This window comes from Pan troglodytes, chromosome 4 (assembly GCF_028858775.2).
Source record: "Pan troglodytes isolate AG18354 chromosome 4, NHGRI_mPanTro3-v2.0_pri, whole genome shotgun sequence".
In the NCBI taxonomy this organism is placed as follows: domain Eukaryota; kingdom Metazoa; phylum Chordata; class Mammalia; order Primates; family Hominidae; genus Pan; species Pan troglodytes.
Window position 1 is genome coordinate 143,452,424 of NC_072402.2, and position 22,576 is coordinate 143,474,999.

General features: G+C 36.8%; 2 protein-coding genes across 3 annotated transcripts in view; both read right to left on the reverse strand.

Moving 5' to 3' along the window:
• PRELID2 (PRELI domain containing 2) overlaps positions 1-22,576 on the reverse strand; it is a 130,998-nt gene that overhangs the window by 17,354 nt on the left and 91,068 nt on the right. The window lies entirely within an intron of this gene.
• On the reverse strand, positions 4,935-11,504 carry LOC107974893 (short transient receptor potential channel 6-like). Its single transcript, XM_024356769.3, has one exon. It carries the CDS (start codon positions 7,832-7,834, stop codon positions 7,070-7,072), a length of 765 nt encoding a protein of 254 aa, XP_024212537.1. The 5' UTR covers positions 7,835-11,504; the 3' UTR covers positions 4,935-7,069.

Sequence of the window (22,576 nt, forward strand, 5' to 3'; positions counted from 1 at the left end):
ATTGTATAGATCAAGGGGAGGAGTCAAGGGTATGTCAGAAACTGACAAACCAGAGAATAAAGGCTAACCAGCAGACAAGGGAATTTTTAAAAGGTGTAAATACAAATGTTATCACTAAATACCTAATCCTAATACCAAAAGAAATTTTAAAAATTAAAGAGCAAAGCAAACACATCATATAGAGGAACAGAAAATGTAATAAAATCACATAGTAATTTTATAAAAACTACAACTGAAATAAAGTGACAGAGTATAGATCAAACATAACAAGGATATTAGTTAATTGTGGATTGGCTTAACTCATCTTCTAAAATAAAAATATTTCTGAATCAACTCACCAACAGGTATCAAAGCCAGGATGTATATAAGACCCACACCTAAAAACAGTGATTCAGAAGAGCTAAATCTAAAGGGATGGACACAGACTTAACAGGAAATAGAATTAATAAGAAGGCAGGGTTTGCAATCCTGACATAAGACAAGGTAGAATGCCAACCAGAAAAACCTTTTAATGTAACAAAAAAGCACTTTAATGTTAAAATCTGTAATTCAAAATAGAGATAAAACATTTAGGAATATTTATGCACCAAATAATAGAGCAACCACCTGCATAAAGCAGAAACTGTAGGAGAAGCAAGCAGAAATATACAGAAGCACGCTAAAAATAGACTTTAGTATCCTACACCAGGTCAAGTAGACAAAACACTGATAGACTTAAACAGCATTCTCAATAAGACAGATCTTACAGATCTTATAGAAATGTATCAAACATTAAACCCTGATAATAGAAAATACATTTTCCTCTTTAGCACACATGGAGCATTTACAAAATTGATCAAGTATTAGGTAAAAAAAAATCGGCAAGTCACAAGAAGAAATATTACCGACAACACTCTCTGATTATAATACAATAAAATAAGGAATATGATAATTCAAAATTTAAAAACTCAACTGAAAATAATTTGGGATTTTTTCTGAGACAGAGTCTCGCTCTGTCTCCCAGGCTGGAGTGCAGTAGCACAATCTCAGCTCACTGCAACCTCCGCCTCACAGGTTATAGCGATTCTCCTGTCTCAGTCTCCAGACTAGCTGGGATTACAGGCGTGTGCCACCACACCTAGCTAATTTTTGTAGTTTTAGTAGAAACCAGTATCAAATTAATAATTTTTTTTTTGAGACAGAGTCTCACTCTGTGTCACCCAGGCTGGAGTGCAGTGGCACAATCTCTGCTCACTGCAGCCTCCACCTCCTGGGTTCAAGCGATTCTCCTGCCTCAGCCTCCTGAGTAGCTGGGACTACAGGCACAGCACTACAATGCCCAGCTAATTTTTGTATTTTTATTAGAGACGGGGTTTCACCATGTTGGCCAAGCTGATCTTGATCTCCTGTTCTAAGCTGATCCGCCCACCTCGGCCTCCCAAAGTGCTGGGATTACAGGTGTGAGCCACCACACCCGGCCCCAAATTAATAATTTATTTTAAAAAATACAGTTTACCAACATTGACTAAAGTAGAGTTTAGAAAACTTAAACCAACTTTTATAGAAAAAACATTGTATCAAGGCTATACCCCCCAAAAAGGTACCAGGAGCAGAAGTTTTCACAAGGAAATTTGACCAAACTATCAATAACCAGAGAGACCCGATGTTACAAAAATTGTTTCAAAACATAAAACATGAAGGAAAATTGTCAAAAATCATTGTATGAAGCAAGTATAATATTGATACCTAAATTTGATTGTCAAAAATTTAAATAAAATTACAGACCAATATAGCTTATAAATACTAATGCAAAAATAGTAAATATTTACAAGCAAATAGAATTCATCACCATACTGTGAAAATAATACATAATGACCAAGCAGAGTTTATTCCAGGAATGCAATGTATCATAAATATAAGAAATTCATGAATATAAAGTAAGCACACAAACACACCATGATTCTGTAGCCACAGTTTTATTTTATACAAAAACACTACAGAAACGTGCAAGACTTGTACCAAATATCCTATTGGGTGCACAGACCAGGACTATTCAATGTAGAGAGGTCTATACAAAGGAGTAATTACATGGAGATGGGATTATTGAGACCATTTTTGAACGTTTGCAAAACGTATCACAGATAAAAAGCTATTATCTTTAATATATTTAACAACTTAAAAGGGGGAAATAACTAAAGCCTTAATAAAACAATGAGTTAAAGGCACAAGCCAAAAATTCATTAAAAAGGCATACAATAGTCCTTAATCATATGAAACTATTTTAATTTTACTCATAATAAGAGAAATGCAAATAAAATGACACTGAGATACCATTTCTCTTCTATCACATTGGCAAAAAGTTTAAAAGCTTGGCAACACATTCTGTTGGCAAGGCTTGTGAGGCACTCTCATTCATTGCTGGTGGGAATGTAAATGACACAACTCTTACGTTGGGGGAATTTGGCAATCTCTAACAAATTGTATGTGCATTTTTCTTACAACTCAGCAATCTCAAATCTAGAAACTTACCCTGAATATATATCTCCAACAATAAGAAAAGACATTTGCATTAGGTTATTCATAGCAGCCTTATTTATAAATGCAAAATATTGGAAGTGACCTAAATATCTATATATAAAAGATTGATCAAGTAAATTCTGATGCATACACACAATGGAATGCTATGCATTTGTAATAAAGAATAAAGGATAGCTCTATGAGCTAATATGAAATAAGTTCAGCATATATTGATAAGTGACAAATGCAACATGCAAATATACATATATTTCGAACATGTCTATGTAAAAGTAGTTAATTACAAAGGGAAAAATGGTTATCGGCAGACTCGCCTTAACCAAGTGACCTAGGTTAACAGCTTCAGTAACGGTATAAATTGGTATCATGGTCCCCTTGATATGATGTTCTGAGACCACAATATTATCTTTATATTTCTGCCAAAAAATTATGATCATAAAAAAATCAGACAAACCTAAACTTAGAAGCCATCTACAAAATAAAACATTAAAGACATGAAAAATAAAGAATCCTGAGGGTCTGAGATAATGAAAGGAAACAAAAGAGGCTTAAGCAGAATCCTGAATTGAAGGGAGAAATATCAATCTATAATACCAATATTAAGGTGATTGGCAAAAGTTGAACATAGATAGTGGATTAGATAATAATACTGAATCAATGTTAAACATCCTGATTCCATACTTATACTTTTGTTATTCCTCGTTGATGTTTTTAGGGAAAACACTGAAATAACAAGAAGTAAATAAATAAATAAATAAATATATATATATATATATATATATATATATATATATATATAATGCCTGTAACTTACTTGCAAACAGTTCTTTAAAAGTATAAAAAATGAATGTATGTGTATACATATTACATATATAATATATAATATAAAATATTATATATTATATATATATGTGACAGGGTCTTGTTTTGTCACTCAGGCTGGAGTGAAGTGGCATGATCATGGTACACCATAGCCTTGACCTCCAGGCTCAAGCAATCCTCCCACCTCAGCCTCCAGAGTAGCTGAGACCACAGATGCACACCACTAAGCCTAACTAACCCCTGGACCAAAATGATCCTCCCACATCAGCCTCCCAAAGTGCTGGGATTAGAGGTATGAACCACCACTCCCAGCCAACAAATACTTTTTAAATGTGGATCTCTGTTTGACAATAATATGAACAAAGTAAAGTACTTGAAATGTCTAAAATTCATAAGTTATTGACTGTATGTGAAAGGAATTCAAAGCAACAAGAAAAGAGCAATCCCAGTAGAATAAAAGACAAAAGCAATTTACAGAGGAGGAAACCCCAAAAGTTATCAAACATAATAAGGTGCTCAGAATCATCATTAATTTGATAAATTCACATTTAAAAAACAATGAGACAGCACTTCACCTCTAACTCACAAACATTAGAAGTCTGAATAATTCTTGGAGTTGGTAGAAATGTAGGGATGTAAACCTTTAAGCATTGCTAACAGGTATACATGGAATAGAAACCAGTATAGCCATTCCAGATAACAAATGAGCACTACTTCATTAACTTAAATATATGTCTGCTGTTAAAAAATAAAAAAGTCACTGGATATATTTAAAATGGCAAGAAAGACCTTATTCAAGACTATTGCAATAGCAGAGAGAGACTGAATTCAACTCCACTGAAACAAAAGGCAGTAAGATTCTTAAACGCTGGGAGGAGCTAATAGAAAACTACTAGAGAGTACTAAAGGACATGAGTGTAGGGAGGGTGGCCAATGTGATTAGGTCATCTGTGTTTGCTAATTGTCACTTTCCAAGGGTAGGCTTTTCAAGAGTAGGCTTCTACCCTCCCATAGAGACTGAGAAATGTGGTTCTATTGCCTTCAATGATTATATCTCAACAGGCTGACTCCAAGATCCTTGAGCAAGACTTTTCTGGGTTGTAGAAGATTTACATATTCTATAGGGAAAAACTTGATAATTAGAATTAAGAATTTAAACAGAAAGAATTTACACGTGGGTGCAGTAGCTTATGCCTGTAATTCCAGCACTTTGGGAGGCCAAGACAGGTAGATCACTTGAGCCCAGGAGTTTGAGACCAGCTAGGGCAACATAGTGAGACCCTGTGTCTGCAAAAAAAATTTTTTTTGATAGCCAGAGTAGTCTCAGCTACTCCAGAGGCTGAGGTGGGAGGATTTCTTGAGCCTACAAGATGGAGGTTGCAGTGAACCCTGATCCTGCCACTGCACTCTAGCCTAGCTGACAGAGCAAGACACTATCTCAGAAGAGAAAGAAAGAGCAAAAGAGAGAAAGAAAGAGCGAAAGAGAGAAGAAAGGAAGGAAGGAAGGAGGGAGGGGAGGGAGGGAGGGAGGGAGGGGGAAAGAGAGAAAGAGAGAGAAAGAAAGAAAGAAAAAGAAAGAGAGAGAGAGAGAGAAAGAAAAAGAAAGAAAGAAAAAAAAGGGAAAGAAAGATTTTACAATTGCATATTTTCTCAAGTAAATGCTCTAAGCAAAAGGAGGTCAGGGAGAAATCAGTCTAAATTTTAGTCAAGCTGAGAAGAACATTAAGTCTGTCTTGGTCAATGCCTATTAGCAATTTCATTCCTGGAGATGGATGAATAGATGGATAAGTAGATGATTAACAGATGGATGGATAGATATGTAGACAGGTAGGCGAATATGTACAAGTATGTTCACTGGCACTATTTTTAGGACCAGGAGCAGGAAGTTGGAGTCCACCAAGGTGCCTATCTCTGGGAGAATGGATAGGCAAAGTATGATGGATATACAATTATGCAGGTTAAATATAAATTGCCTTGCATCAGTTCCCTCAGCCCAGTTCTGACACCAGCTGTAGCTTTTCACACTGACAGCTTTCCACCTCAACCTTCTGTAGCATGTCTATTAACTTTTCACACTTTGAACTTTCACTCAAACTGTGGGAGCTTGCTCTGCCCACACAAATTGTACACTAGCTCTTGAAGCTTCTGTCTGGAAGTAAATTATAACATTTCATTGTGGTAGGGTGATCAGACCCAACACCAGGTCATTGGGGTGATGAAGTCCAGTGGAGTCAAAGGAATGAGAAAAGACAGTTTGAGAGATAAAGTGGGTCCAGGGGGCCAACGTGAGTATGGAGGCTGTGAAGGCCCAGAGTTCTGGAAGCCCAGACTATTTATTGGTGATCAAACAAAGAAACAGGTGGTGAGAATGTGGGGTTGAAAGGGAGCACTGCGTTAAGCACCTGATTTACAGTTGTGATGGTTTAGCATTTATATGGCCAATTCCAAGACACAATCAATCTAGGAGACTGGGAGGGCTAGAAGTAAGGAGCCAGCAAGTCTAGACACATTCCAAAGCCATGAGGGGGTTCATGCCCTGAGCCCTGGATTCTATCCAACCCACGAGGGGTTTTATGCCCTGGGCTTAGATTATGGTGCATCAGGGTAGCCTTCCACCCTTTAGCACAGAGTTTGGTGTTCCAAAGGCCACGAGGGGTTTTAGACCCTGGACCCTGGACATGTTCCAAGACTCTTTTACATTATGTCAGACATGCAAGCCCTGCCTCAGCTTCTCCCAATACTCAGCTTTCCTCTCAACATGCCCCCCTTTTCTTTTTCATAAAACCGCCACAGCTATCATTGCTTGTTCTTGATGACGGCTTTCTCTTCAGAGGCAGCTTCCTCTTCAGAGGTGGCTTCTGCGTCTGTAGACTAAAAGGAGACAGCACAAGCACACAACCACCAGAACAAAATCCACAAATGTAGAGGCTCAGTTACAATACAAATAGATGGTGATGTCTCCCATGGTCTATTTAGAGACACAGGGATCCAAACTCCTTCCCTGGCTTTAATTATCAAGACAGTTTGATTCTTATCAAAGGTTGAATCAAGGCAGGTAAACAAGCAACATTCAGGGCATGTAATAAAGTGTGTATTTATATAAAGAGTAACATTTCTTATTGCTAGCACAACTTTGAATCCAAAAGGTCCCATTGGAGAGAAAAGAAAGAGCATTTTTATCCTTACCTCGCTCCCCTGTTCATTTTATATTTTCCCTCTCAGATTTTGACTGGACTTTGAGCCATAGCTAATTTCCATAATTCAGAATATTCCTGTCTGCCCCTGCAAATCTCTGCTAGTCTTTGCTAGTCTCTACATTTGTACCTCTTTAGGGCACTGACCAGTACCTCTCTAGGGCACTGACCGTATATTGCTAGTCTTTGCTTTTGTACATCTTTAGGGCACTGATCAGTATCTCTTTAGGGCACTGACCTTATATTGTTAGTCTTCATCTATCCCTGCCTGTCCCTGTCTGTCCCTATGATACCTGTTAGTTCCTGTGAGTTCCTGCAAGTCCCTGTCTATCTATCTCTATTTATCTCTATCTCTACTTACTTATCTCTACATCTTCCTGGAAACCTTTTTTATGGCCCTGGGTAGAGCTCAGAAATCCACACTTTAAGCTTCAGCAAGAGACAAAACAGGGACCCCGGATCTGGAACCAGATTGAAGGGAGCAGGAAGTGTTCTCCCCTCCCAAAGCAGGAAAACCAGAGTTTGGCCCTTGCAAATTTCTACTCCACATCAGCATCATCCTCAATTTCCTGGAATGAATTGTTGATCATGGCAATTAACACATTTAGCAAAACAATGACCACTGTAACATTATAGACTCCATAACGAACATAACCAATATTTTCAATGAATTTGTGGTTATAGTTGATGACCACTGATTTCACTTCAGCAAGTCCAAATATAGCCCAGAACAGTGTCTTAAAACTCTCTTCAACTGTTGTGAAGGCTTCATTTTGTTTTGCACCAATGTAGTAGGAGTAGAAGTTGAATGTTCCAATCATAAAGGCCACAAACACCATAATGAATATGACCACGAACCTGAAGATGTCTTTGACTGCTCCTCCAAGTGACATCTGCAGAGGTCCAAAGCTTTCATTTGCTGGCAAAATACAAGCTATCCCAGAGAAACTCAAAACCACAGCATCTGCACAAAGACCTTTAGACACAAGCTGAGGATCAGAGGGGTCCCACTCCCTCCTGGCCAAATTGTAGTATTTCACATTATCTCCCAATGTTACTTTTGTCAAGTCCTTCAAAGTATCATTTGTATCAGTGATGCTCTGGGTTTCGGAAGCATGCCAGAATGCCCTGAATCTTACAATGAATGATGCTGCAAAAATTGCTAACATACCAAAATCAAGCATATTCCACAACTCAAACAAATATTCCTTGGGGCCTTGAGTCCAAATTTCTTTACATTTAGCCCATATCATGCCTCTGTTCTCATTAAATCTGTTTTTCTCTAGCAGAGGCAGGTTACCCATGAAACTGAAGCTTCAAGATGACTTTACTTGCCCAGGTTCCTTCTAAGTCCTCACTTTGTCTTCTTTTTCTCTAAGTGGGGCCCTCTGAATAAACAAGCCTCAGATTCCACTGGGTCTTACACCCCATGCCTCACCCTCTACATAATAAATGCCTTAAGAAATTCAAGTAAACAGAATGTTTGCTTTCACTTCGTCCCATTGTTACCCTGGTTCTTCCGAGTACTCAGCTTTCCCACTGAGCTTCTTTCAGTCATCCTCGGGTGTCCGTTGACGATGCGTCCTCTGCCTTTACACACTCTAGCATTCCTTCACCGGGGTCTTTCTTGCCCCATGTTGGGCAGCCAGGAATGTTGGGGTGATCAGACCCAACACCAGGTCGTGGGGGCAATGAAGTCCGGTGGAGTCAAAAGAATGAGAAAAGACAGTTTGAGAGATAACGTGGGTCCAGGGGGCCAATGTGAGTATGGAGGCTGTGAAGGCCCTGAGCTCTGCAAGCCCAGACTATTTATTGGTGATCAAAGAAACAGGTGGTGAGAATGTGGGGTTGAAAGGGAGCGTTGCATTAAGCACAAGATTTACAGTTGTGATGGTTTAGCCTTTATATGGCCAATTCTAAGACATAATCAATCTAGGAGCCTGAGAGGGCTAGAAGCAAGGAGCCAGCAAGTCTAGACACATTCCAGAGCCACAAGGGGATTTATGCCCTGGGTTTAGATTATGGTGCGTCAGGGTAGCCTTCCACCCTTTAGCACAGAGCTTAGTGTTCCAAAGGCCATGAGGAGTTTTAGACCCTGGACCCTGGACATGTTCCAAGACTCTTTTACATTATGTCAGACATGCAAGCCCTGCCTCAGCTTCTCCCAACACTCAGCTTTTCTCCCAACACACTGGCCAAAGTAATTCTCATAGCCATGCCCAATTTCAAAGAAGAGAAGAGAAGTGTAATTCTACCCCATGCCCGTAATGTAGAAAGCAGGTAATATTTAACAAGCAGCACTAATAACTAGCACACTCTCAAAATGCCGAACTAAGGTGATTTTGACTATTCATGCATGGCATGAAGATCCATGACCAGGAGTCATTTGTAATTTTGCTGAGGCATAAATTTGAATCACCCATGCTAATGAGGATGAGGTTGGTTGGAAGAAGTACAAAAGCAAGTTTGTTACCTATGAGTGAGCCTAGATAACTACTCAGCATCCACATCACATCATATCACATCGCAACTTTGTTCCGACAGAGCAGGAGCATCGCCATCTTGGACAAGCCCCTCATTCTAAAGTTCACCTTAATAAAAAAAAAACTGCCTAAATCCAAAGGGCATCAGTCTAATGACTAAGGTCGGCATGACCATAAACCACAAATAACATCTCTAACCAGAAACATTCCAAACTCCTCCCCAGCCAGAGACAGGCTAGCCCCGAGATAAACCCCCTCCAGCTGGGAAGATGCCAGTCTCGAGATGACATCCCTCTGGCCGGAAAGATGCCTGCCCCAAGGCAAACTCCCCTCCACCCAGAGACATTCCAACCCCACCATAAAACTTCTCCCTCAAACAGGAACATTCGAAGCTTCTGATAAGCCCCCTCACCCTAAAACTAATACATACTCTTAATCTGTAAGAGAAAGCACTCCTGATAGAAATTGGCCAGGAGTGTCTCTCAGGTTTTAACTAAAGAAAACCTGTCTTTAACTGCCAGCTGCATTTCGTGTTTCTTTCCTCTTTAACTCTTACATGTTCTACATTGTTGCATGTGTACTAATGTTTAAAGCATATATTTGCATTTCACAGGGGAAATTATCTGCTGGGATTCCCAGAGTTCTTGGAACACACTCAGTTTTGAACATAAGGATCCTTTCATTGATCCATTGATCACAGCTATGGACCAAGGCAAATGTTAATATCGGCTTCTATTCTCAGCCATAATCCTGCTCCATTCCTAAAATGCAGAGTGACTAAGATGCATACTGACAGGGAATCCAGTGAGTCCAATGTGTCAGAGAGGTATTCACCCATCAAAGTGGTCTGAACACTGTGGAACTCTTCGTTCCAAATTGTTAGAGAGTACGACATGGGAAAAAGCACTGGATTTGGAGCCAAACACTTACTATCTGAATAATCTGGGGCATGACATTAAACCATTCTTAGCCTTACTGTCTTCGTTAGTAAAATGAGGCTAATTACAACATGGCAGGTCATTTCTCCCTTCCTCACTATACTTTGTTCCTTCTACCCCGCACTACTTTTGAAATTATGCTATGAGAAGTTGTCAAATTTAGCAAAGAAAAGAGTTTTTGTCTCCATTACGATGAATCAGAAATACCTGCGCCTCTTTCTATAAAAGGAGGCACAGGCCATAAAGATCTACCTTTCCCTCTCAGCAGGGACCAGAATAGAGGACTTCATGTCCCTGATTCCAGGGGGAAATCTGAACCCTCAGGAGTAGAAGGGAGATAAGGAGATTAAAGACAGCAGAAGCCTCTGAATTATCTCCTAGAGTACACTTTTGTAGACCGAAGGATAGTTCAATGAGGAAAGTAAAAAGCTGCTATATATCACCTTCTGTGTTTTCCTCCTGGTAATGAGCTATACCTGCATACCAGTCTGGACATTCTGTGACAATGGTTACAATAATTACAATAATAACACTATCACTAAAGGTAGCTATAAATAAATAGGTGCTCGAAATCTGAAGTGTTATATTTAAATTTTGGGGATTATACTTGTGGCCTCCTTGATTACAGTTTATGTCACTGTAGAATTCCACCAGAGAGCAACTGATTAGGAACACATTTTGCAGTCCTTTATCTTGCTGAATCTAGAACCATTGCTTACAGTTTTCATGTCCTGAGCCTGTCTCCCATCTACTTTATCAGAGACTCCCTAACACACTTTTGAGAAATGAGTTACTCCACACATGTAAAAAGGCATGACAGATAGAGAAAAGTTTTCCAACCAAAACTAATCATTAGTGCTAGAGGTGGAAGAGTTCATATAGATCACTAGCACAGTGTTGTCCAATAGAACTTTCTACATTGATGGACATGTTCTATATCTGCACTGTCCTGCACAAATGTGCCACTAGACACGTACAACTACTGAGCACTTGAAATGTGACTAGTGAGACCTAGAAACCAAAATTTTAATTGGATATAATGTTAAGTAATTTTAATTTGAATTTAAATAGTCACATGAGCCTGACATTCACTGTACTGGATAATTCAGATTTATGACAAAGTTTCTTGACCTGAGGCCTATAGATCCTCTAGTATCCAAAAATAACCTTCAGAGATGCATAAAATTACCAAAATTGTAGATGAAATGTTGAGTATGCAAAACAATACTAATTGTCTTTCAATGATACATAACTATCCAAGAGCAAGTATTAAATAAAACAGTGGGTATCTATGGGGAGGATAGTACAGGGGTAGGAGTGGAAATGGGGATGGGAAGTGAAGATTAAAATATAATAAATACAAGGACTAAAAGTGACAGTGGACCAAGAATTGAAGAGAATAATAACTCAACTCTTCATTATCCAAGGCACTAAAAATAAAGGAACACATTATTTGTATAGGTGTTTTTCAAGGTCAGTCTTAGCTTTCATCAAATTCTCGGTGGAAGAATGGTTGAGCCCAGGAGTTTGAGATCAGCCTGGGCAACACACTCAGACCCTGTCTCTACAAAAAAAAAAAAAAAGAAAGAAAAACAGCTGTGCATGGTGGCGTACACCTGTAGTCCCAGCTACTCGCTACTCGAGAGGCTGAGGTGGGAGGATCACTTGAGCCCAGAAGGTCAAGGCTGCAGTGAGCTGTGATCATGCCATGGCACTCCAGCCTGGAAGACAGAGTGAGATCTTGTCTCAAAAAGAAAAAAAATCTCAATGAAATCCAAGACTCCACCAGCACGTGAAGAATCACCAACATAAATCCATTCTCTAGCCTCAGAAACAAAAGGGATGGGAATGGATGTGGGTTGGATTAAATAATATAAAATCTGCACAATTAAGATTGGCAGTTGGCTGGTTAACTGAGAAAGTGAATAATTTTATCTAAAGTGGAAAAGCTTTAAAAAACCGCACTCATATTACTCTGCATTATCTTCCTTCCATAAATCAAAACCATACTGTACCTTCTGATTTACCATTTGTTTCTCTAGATGAAGCAAGGACATTAACATATTTCTGAAGCAATCTGAGTACAGAATCCTTCTAGATTTTCACAAGTGTCCTAAAATTTTACACTTAGCCAGCCCACATCTAACTCAAAAGCAATCTTTTTTCAATTTAACTTAATTAGTTTTTCAAAAGCAAGAAAGTAGGGTTCATAAAAATATCCTCTCTCTCCTCTCAAATGTCACCAGTTGTGGTGAGCAGAATAGTGGTCCCTGAAAGATGTCCATGCCCTAATCCTTGGAACCTGTGAGCCTTTTACCTCACATGGCAGAAGGGACTTCGCAGTTATAATGAAGTTGGGAATCTTAACATGAAGATACTATGCTAGATTATCCAGCAGGCCCAATCACAGGGGCCCTTATAAAAGAGAAGTGGAGAGCCAGACTATAATTTAAAGATGCTATGGGGAAGGACTGAAGATGGAGGTAGGGGCCAGCAACAAGCCAAGGAATGCAGGTGGCCTCTTGAAGTTGAAAAAAGAAAGGGGACAGATCTCTCTCCCTTAGAGCTTCTGGAAGAATGCATCCCTGCCAACATCTTGATTTTTTTTAATTTTTTTAAAGATGGAGTCTCACTCTGTCACCCAGGCTGGAGTGCAGTGGCATGATCATAACTCACTGCAGCCTTGAACTCCTAGGTTGAAGCAATCCTCCCACCTCAGCCTCCTGAGTAGCTGGGACCACAGGTATGAGCCACTGCACCTGGCTCAAAAACTTGATTTTAGTCCAGTGAAGCCCATTTCAGACTCCAGTACTTTGGTAAGGTATTACATTTGTGTTGTTTTAAGCCACTAAGTGTGTGGTGCTTTGTTAAAGCAGCAACAGAAAACTAGTGCACCAGTTTACATAATAGGTGATTAAATCAAATTATTATAAATGCAACGAGCATCAACTGGTTTGGGAACTAATGCAAATTATCCTTGGGAAACATATAACTCAACTTTTGAGACCAAAAGTCTACCAATGAATAAGTGAGGTGTACTAGCAGTGATTATTCAGGATGCTGTGGATATTAATTAGCATGTTTTATGAAAAAATTGAGATTACTCACTAATCCAGCCAGCCAATCTCTTAATCCAGAAAGAGACCATTTATTTTCATGGCTAACTTTTATTGAATCACTACCTGCCAGGGACTATGCTAATTATTTTTACAATGACTCTATAAATATATACCATTATCAATTATATTTTACCAATGAGGAAACTTAAATTCAGAGTGATTAAATAACTTGTCTCATCACATAGTAAATGGCAGACTAACTAAGGAACACATGAACTATGATCCACTAATGTGAAAGCTTAGGCTTTTAAGGCTCCTGCTGAATCTGAGTTTCTCTATTTCCCAGAAGCTAACGGAAATGTTTCATTTCACAGATAAAAAGCTACAGCTGGGCGCAGTGGCTCATGCCTGTAATCCCAGCACTTTGGGAGGATAAGGCAGGCAGATCATGAAGTCAGGAGTTCGAGACCAGCCTGGCCAACATGATGAAACCCTATCTCTACTAAAAATACAAAAAATTAGCCAGGCATGGTGGCGGGCACCTGTAATCCCACCTATTCGGGAGGCTGAAGCAGGACAATCGCTTGAACCCAGGAGGCAGAGGTTGCAGTGAGTTGAGATTGCGCCATTGCACTCCAGCCCGGCGACAGTGTGAGACTCCATCTCAAAAAAAAAAAAAAGCTACAATTAGTCTAACTCATCTTAACTCCAACAATGTAGTAGTCAAGATCACAGCAAGAAATAGAATAGCCATACCAGATAATTGGGAAGGAGTTTAATAAAGGGCTTTTACAAAGATGCATTTTTATACACACTCAGAAACACAAGTGAGTCATAACATAGTTTACTCCACCTCAGAGAAAGAGGGAAAATAAGATTTGTGACAATGACATGACATAGTGTAAAGAACATAGTTTGTGATAAGGAAGCATAAATCAAGAAGTATACAGATATTTCATGACTGGAGAAAAAAAGAAAAAGAAAGAAGTATAAAGACATTTATCTTTGGTGTATTTAGCATTACATGACATTACTATGCAATTACATTTAAGGCGTGATAAATATGTGGCCATGTAGTGATTCCTCTTTAGCCACTTAGTACCTGTGTGCTCCTGGACAAGTCACTTACCCACTGTGAGCCTTTGATCCTTCATCTTAAATCACCTGCTACCATCTTCACACGGTTGCTTCGGGGATTAAATGAGATAAGGCATGTGGAAGTGCTTAATCAACCAAAGCACCCTCTACAGATGTAAGGGATTGCAATTACGTGTGAACTAAGTGAAATGGATGATCAGCATGACCGACCACATTGTGAGACTAAAACAATCTTACTCGGCGCTCTCTCTGAAGTGAGTAGAATTTTAGCTCATCAGAGAAATGCCAGATTTTGTTTAAAACCTTGCTGATATTAAAGGTTTGTCACCCAGGACCTCTCATCACTGCCTCTGACATCTGGGAAATGCAAATTGAGCATCATTTTAAAATAAAACAAGATGACAAATTAAAGTCTGGGCAGGTTCCTTTGCAATTACAACCTAACACTGCAACTGGTTCTTGTTAAAATGGTTTCATTAAATCCAGCTCTTCAATTCCCTCTTGCAATGTATAGTATTTAACTGTTGCTATACAGTGGGATCACATATTTGTTATAAAAATAAAGTGCTAAAAATCACAAGCCTTTGGTCTTTGTGCTCTTTAATGTTTCAATTGAGTTCTTTGCATTTGTCAGCCTGTCTTATTTATTCTTCATTGTCAGAATGATGAGGAATCAAAGACTCACAGAGGGTAAGTAACTTTCCCAAGAACACACAGCTCTATCTAAGACAGTGACTACTAGCCTCAAGTGACTATTAGTCTCAAGTGACTATTTGAATTCAAATCTGAATTACTTAAGATTATATAAAATCAGTCATAATGAGTAGACTATTCAGACTTGTTCTTTGATGAAGAGGTTTTTGTTTGACTCTATGATCTATCTGGTGAGCCAGAATACATGCTAACTGAATAGGGGAGAGGATTTTTAAAATTTTTCATCTTCCATACTTCTGAGCAAAATATTTGTTAAACCCTGTAAAGGAACAGAGGGCAGCAGATAGATGAGCAACTGATGTGGAAGGTAATTCCCAAAAAAAATATGTAAATGATCAATAAATAGATGAAAAACTCTTCATCAGCTTCATGGGAAAACAGACTTTGTTTTGTGAACCCAGAGAGCTTGGCACATAGGAGATGCTCAATCGTTGTGGATAAGATGAATAAACATTCCTAGTATTCAAATAAGTGCAAGATAAAACCATAATTAGATGTCTTTATTCATCTAACAGATGATCAAAATTTCAATTTTGCTTTTCATGATAAAATCTAATGTCAGAGCTCAGGAGAAGACTTCAGGAACAATTTTATTTTGGGAATTATTTAGAGGGTGGTGGAGAAAAAGAGAAGAGAATTGAAAGAGGATACATGGGAGAGAGGAAGAGATAAAAGGAAGAGAGAAGGAAAAGAGGAGAGAAAGAGAGACCGAGACTTTGAGTTCATCTATTTCAATTGTCTTACTTTACAAATGAAGGTGTCACTCATTTATTCAAGTTGGGACCAATTCTTGCCCTCACGGAGTTTACAGGCAAGCAGACGAGACAGGCTCTGAACAGTTATTACAAGAAGAAGTATAGGGTGCTAGGGGGGAGTATAACAGGGGACCCAGACTCGTGTGCTGGCTCAGAATGAGCATCTCAGAAGAAGCAATGCTTCCGCTGAGAAATAAAGGAAAAGTGGAACTTAAATAGAGGAATGCACACAAAGATTTCAACTTACAAAAAGTCAGTGGTGGTACAACTAAAATCCCTGGGTGTTACTTATTTAAAAAAAAAAAAAAAAAAAAAAGAAGACTGTGAAATGTGGAGCGAAGAAGCTAGGAAACTTGGGACCCAAAGAACAACACTGCTGTAAGTTCCTTGAGTTTTATTTTTGCCTCACATATCCCAGGTACTAGAGAAGCTGGCAGCCTGAAAACAGCAACAAGCACAGATAATTTTTTAAAAAGGATGGTCTCTCCAGGCAAAAGACCAGGAAAGGAGCAGTCTCGCAAGGCAGAAATGTTTAGAAGATAACCTCTGTACTCCAGCTAAATACCATAGAAAAAAACTGACTCACCATAACCCACACTGGCAAGGGCTGAGTGGGGAGCCTAGACTTTCACCCTCACCAGGATGTAACGTCGGGGAGGGCGGGGGGCCAATCCTCCTGCCAGGGTGTTGCCAGAGAAGACCTAGTAGGCAGTTGGAAGTGTCATCCCACCAGCAGGTAATGAGCCCCACTGGAGACTCTGTGAGGAGCCTGGACTTCCACCCCACCTGGCAGAAGGAGATACCTCTTTCCTGCCCCACTGAGGTAGTTCTGGGAAAAGCCTAGTGAAGAGTTAAGACTTTCCCCAAACCCATACTGACAGTGGAGGCCAGATAGGGAGCAATAATAAGACACTTCTACCCTTCCCAGGGTGATACCAGTGGAGTCTAGTGGGAAACCAGAACTCCCACTCCCATCAAGTGGTAAAAGGAGAACCCACTGCCTCAGATGTCAACAGAGACTGCGTGGGAACCTTTATCTCCACATCTCAGTAACAACGTATTGCCCACCCTTCCCCAGCTGGAGTAATGTCACAATAACCGAGCTAAAACAGGTCATTTAAATAAGATTCATAACATAATACCCAAAATATCCAAGTTTCAATAAAAATATCACTCATATCAAGAACCAGAAAGATCTCAACCTGAAAGAAAAAAGGCAAGCAATGGATGCCAACATTAAGATGACAGACACGTTAGAATTATGTGGCAAACATTTTTAAGCAGCCATCACAAAAATGCTTTGGTAAGCAATTACAAACACACTTGAAACAAATGAAAGTAGAAAATCTGAGCAAAAAAATAGAAGATATAAAGAGCCAAATGGAAAATTAGAACTGAAAAAAGACAGCCAAAAATTTTAAAAACGCAAGAGATGGGCTGAACATCAGAATGGGGAAAGGAAAGAACTGGTAAACTGGAAGATACAACAATAGAAATTACTCAATCTGAACAACAGAGAGAAAATAAACTGAAAGAAAAAAGTAGACAGAGCTTCAAGATATGTGGGACTAAAATAAAAGATCTAACTCCTGTCATCATAATTCCAAGAGAGAAGAAAAAGGGTGAGGCTCTTTGAGTGAGTACTCAAAGAAACAATAGCTGAAAACTTCCCAAATTTGGCAAAACACATACCTTTACAGATTCAAGAAGATGAGTGTTTCTAAACAGGACAAACCCAAAGAAGTGCATATCAAAACACATCATAGTCAAACTTCAACAAAAGTAAAGACAAACAAAAAAATCTTAAAAAACTGTGAGAGGGAAACATCACTTTTCCTATAAGGGAAAAACAGTGGATTTATCATCAGAAACTATGGAGGCTACAGGAAGTGGCAAATTTTCAAGTGCTGAAAGAAAAGAATTATCAACCCAGAATCCTAAATATCCAGTAAAAATATCCTTCAGGAGTTAAGAGGAAATCAAGACACTTTCAGATGATGAAAAACTGAAAAAATTAGTCACCAGCAGACTACCCTAAAAGAATGGCTGAAGTAGATTCTCTAAACATAAAAACAATTTAAATAAGAAATTTTGAGAGGGGCTGGGTGCAGTGGCTCACGCCTGTAATCCCAGCACTTTGGGAGGCTGAGGCAAGGGAATCATGAGCTCAGGAATTTGAGACTACCCCGGCCAACATGGTGAAACCTCATCTCTACTAAAAATACGAAAGAATAGCTGGGCATGGTGGTGGGCGCCTGTAATCCCAGCTACTCAGGAGGGTAAGGCAGGAGAAGCGCTTGAACCTGGGAGGTGGAGGTTGCAGTGAGCCGAGATTGCACCACTGCACTCTAGCCTGGGCAACAGTGTGAGACTCCACCTCAAAAAACAAAAAGAAATTTTGGAACATCAACAAGAAAGAAAAGAATAAGGTACACAAAATATAAATAAATATAATAAACTTTCTCTTCTTGAGTCTTCTAAATTATGTTTAATAATTGTAGAAAAAAGTTACAACATTCTCTGATGTGGTCCCAGATGAATGTACAAGAAATATTTAAATAATTGATTATAAACAGGAGAGGGTAGTAATGCAAAGGGAGGTAAGGTTTCTACATTTCACTGCGAGTGATAAAACAACCATATCAATAGGCTGTTTAAAGTTATGTATATATAATGTAATATAGAGAGCAACCACCTAATTTTTTTAAAAAACTGTACAAAACAATTTACTCAAAAACATTATGTAAATTAATCAAATTATAAAATGTATCCAAATACCTAAAGAAAGTTTTTTAAAAAGAAAACAAAGAAAAAAATAGGACAAATAGAAAAATAAAAAACATAAGCCCTATGTCAATAATTACATTAAATGTAAATGGCCAAAATACACAAATTAAAAGTCAGAAACTGGAAGAGTGGCTTAAAAACCATGACTCAATCATATGCTATTAACAAGAAACTCACATCAAATATAATTACACAGGCAGGTTGAAAGTAAAAAGATTTAAGTGTATATATCATGCAAACACTCATAAAGGAAGTAGGAGTGGCTATATTAATACAGTTAAAGTAGATTTAGTGCAAAGAAAAGTACTAGGGATAGAGTCATTATATAATAATCAGAGGATTTATCAAATATATATATCTCTATCTATATAAATTCTAAATGTGTATGCACCAAACAACAGAGCTGCAAAATATGTGCAGCAAAAATTTATAGAACTGAAAGGAGAAATACAGAAATCATTATAGGTGGTGACTACAATAACATTCTCTCAACAATTGGTACAACACCTAGATAGAACATCAACTAGGATATAGAAGAATGCAATAACACTATTGAAAAACATCTAACTAGCATTTATAAAACATTTTACCCAACAACATGAGAATAAACATTCAAGTACCCATGAAATATATATATTATATATAAATATATATATTTTATATATAAATAAAATAAATATATATTTTATATTTAACATATTATTTATATTAAATATAATATAAATATATTACATTAAGTATTATATATAAATATATAAATATATTATATATTTATGTATTAATATATTTATACATATATTTCTACATATATGTATACACATTATACATATATACAAATATAAATATATTTATCTATAAATATATGTATAAATATACATTTATGTATAAATAAAATAAATATATATTATATATTTGTGTATAAATAAAATATATATTATATATTTGTGTACAAATAAAATATACATTATATATTTGTGTACAAATAAAATATTTATATTATATATTTATGTATAAACAAAATAAATATATATATTTTATATTTTATATATAAGTATATATAATATATAAATATATAATACATAAATATATAAAATATATAATATATATTTTATTTATATATAATATATATTTTATTTATATATAATATATAATATATAGATATAAATATATATTTATATTTTATTTATGTATAAATAATTTATATATAAATAAAATTTATTTATAAATAATTTATTACATATAAATAATTTATTTATAAATATACAAATATTTATATAATATATAAAAATTTTTTATAAATAATTTTAATTTAATTTAATAAATAAATTTAACAAATAAATAATTTAATTTAAATTTATATATAAATAAACAAATAAATTTATTATAATAAACAAATAAATTTATTATAAATAAATAAATTTATTTCTTATAAATAAATAAATTTATTAATTATAAGTACATAAATTTATTTATGAATAAATAAATTTAATTAATTTATTTATAATTACATAATTATATATAATTATATCATTATATATAATTATAATTATATCATTATATATAATTATAATTATAATTATATAATTATAATTATAATTATATATAATTATAATTATATATATTTATAATTATAATTATAATTATATATAGTTACATATTTATAATTATAATTATATATTTATATTATATATTTATAATTATAATTATATATTTATAATTATATATTTATATTATATATTTATAATTATAATTATATATTTATAATTACATATTTATATATAAATATATAATTATTTATAATTATTTATAATTATATATAATTATAATTATTTATAATTATATATAATTATAATTATTTATAATTATATATTTATAATTATTTATAATTATATATTTATAATTATTTATAATTATATATAATTATATATAATTATAATTATTTATAATTATATATTTATAATTATTTATAATTATATATAATTATATATAATTATAATTATTTATAATTATATATTTATAAATATTTATAATTATATATAAATAAAATTTATTAATTATAAATAAATTTATATATAATTATATATAAATGAAATATACATTTTTATATATATAAATAAAATATATTTTTATATAAATAAAATATATATTTTTATATAAATATTTATATATAAATAAAAATAGATATAAATATATGTTTTTCTGGCTACATCCTATGCCAGAAAACAAAGCTCAACAAATTTAAAGACTTGAAATAGTACAGAGTTTTTTCTAACTCAGTAGAATCAAACCAGAAATCAATAACAGAAAGACAGTTGGGAAATCTCCAAACATTTGGAAATTAAACAACAAACTTCTCATTAATCTAGGAGCCAAAGAAGTCTCAAGGGATACCAAAAAAAAAAAGAAGAACTAAATTTAAAAGAAAATATACCATATCATAATGTGTGGAACAGAATTAAAGCAGTTAGAAAGAGAATTTATAGCACTATATGCATACATTATAACAGAAAAAAGTCTCAAAACAATAATCTAAGTTCCCACCTCAAGATCTCGAAAAAGAAGAGAAAATTAAGCCCAAAGCAAGCAGAAGACAGAAATAATAAAGATAAGAGCAGAAATCAATGAGATATAGCAGAAAAGCCATAGAGAAAATAAAACTAAGAACTGCTTATTTGAAAAGATCAATGAAATTAAACTTCTAGCAAGACTGACAAAGAACAAAGACAGAAGATACAAATTGCCAATATCAGGAATAAAATGGGTTATCACTAAAAACCAGGCAGATACCAAATGGATAATAAGGAAGTACTATTTGACCAAAACTTGACAACTTAGATGAAATTGACAAATTTCTCAAAAAATATAAATTACTTCAACTTATCCAATATGAAATAGAACATTTGAATAGCCCTTTCAAGTATTAAGAAAATTAGGGGGCGGGGCTAAAATGACAGACTAGAAACGGGGGGTGATAGAGGCTCCTATGCAAAAGAATCTGGCCGGGCGCGGTGGCTCACACCTGTAATCCTAGCACTTTGGGGAGCCGAGATGGGCAGATCACCTGAGGTCAGGAGTTCAAGACCAGCCTGGCCAACATGGTGAAACCTTGTCTCTAACAAAAATACAAAAAATTACCCAGGCATGATGGTGCATGCCTGTAATCCCAGCTACTCGGGAGGCTGAGGCAGGAGAATTGCTTGAACCCAAGAGGCGGAGGCTGCAGTGAGCTAAGATTGCACCATTGTACTCCAGACTGGGCAATGAGAATGAAACTCTGCGGCAAAAAAAAAAAAAAAAAGAAAAAGAGAAAAGAAAACAACCATAATAGGCATGTGAATCCTTCACTGGCAACCAAGGTATCCAGGTTCTCTCATCAGAACTGACTAGGAGGCTGGCAGGATCCATGGAGAGCAAGGAAGAGCAGGGTGGTGTGGCGGACCACCAGAAAGCCACACGGGGAATCCCCACCCCCCCAGCCAAGGGAGGTAGTGAGTGAGCATGCTACCCAGTGTGGAAACCAGGCTTTTTCCACAAAACTGTGCAACCCGTGGGTCGGAAGATCCCACTGGCAAAACCACGCTACAGAAGCCTGGGGTCCCAACCCTGGAGCCATGCAGATTCTCAACAGCCTCTCAGCCACTCAGCTGGAATCTGCTTAAGCCTACCCAGCTCCCAGGGGGAGGGACAACCAGCATCATAGCTGCAGCTGCCTGCTGTCTAAGCCATTTGAGCTCCTTGGGGGAGGAGCAGTGGCCAGCATTGGGACTCACAACTGCCTAACACACTAAGCTCCCTGGGCCGGGGAAGGGCAGTGCCCATCTCCATAGCCCCAGGCCATGCTTTTCCCTGCTGCAGCCAGGGAGGCTGGACAGCTTGGTCCCAAGATGTATCCCCCATAGCCCAACACACCAGCTGTGGCAGACTGTGGCCAGAGTGCCTCTTCAGGCCTGACCCTGACTCATCCTTCCTCATTGGGCAGGGCTTCCCTGCAGGAACTCCAGTAACTCCATCCAGAGGCTCAGGGACAGAACCCAGATCTCCCTGGGCCTGAGCCCCTCAGGGGAGGGGTGGCCACAGTCTCTGCAGACCAGGAGACTTAGCCTTTTCTCCTGCGGACCAGCAGACTTAGTCTTTCCTCAGACTTAGTTCTGAGGAATCTGGGCAGACCAGACGAGGGGTTTCCCCCCAGTGAAGCACATCCACTCCACCAAA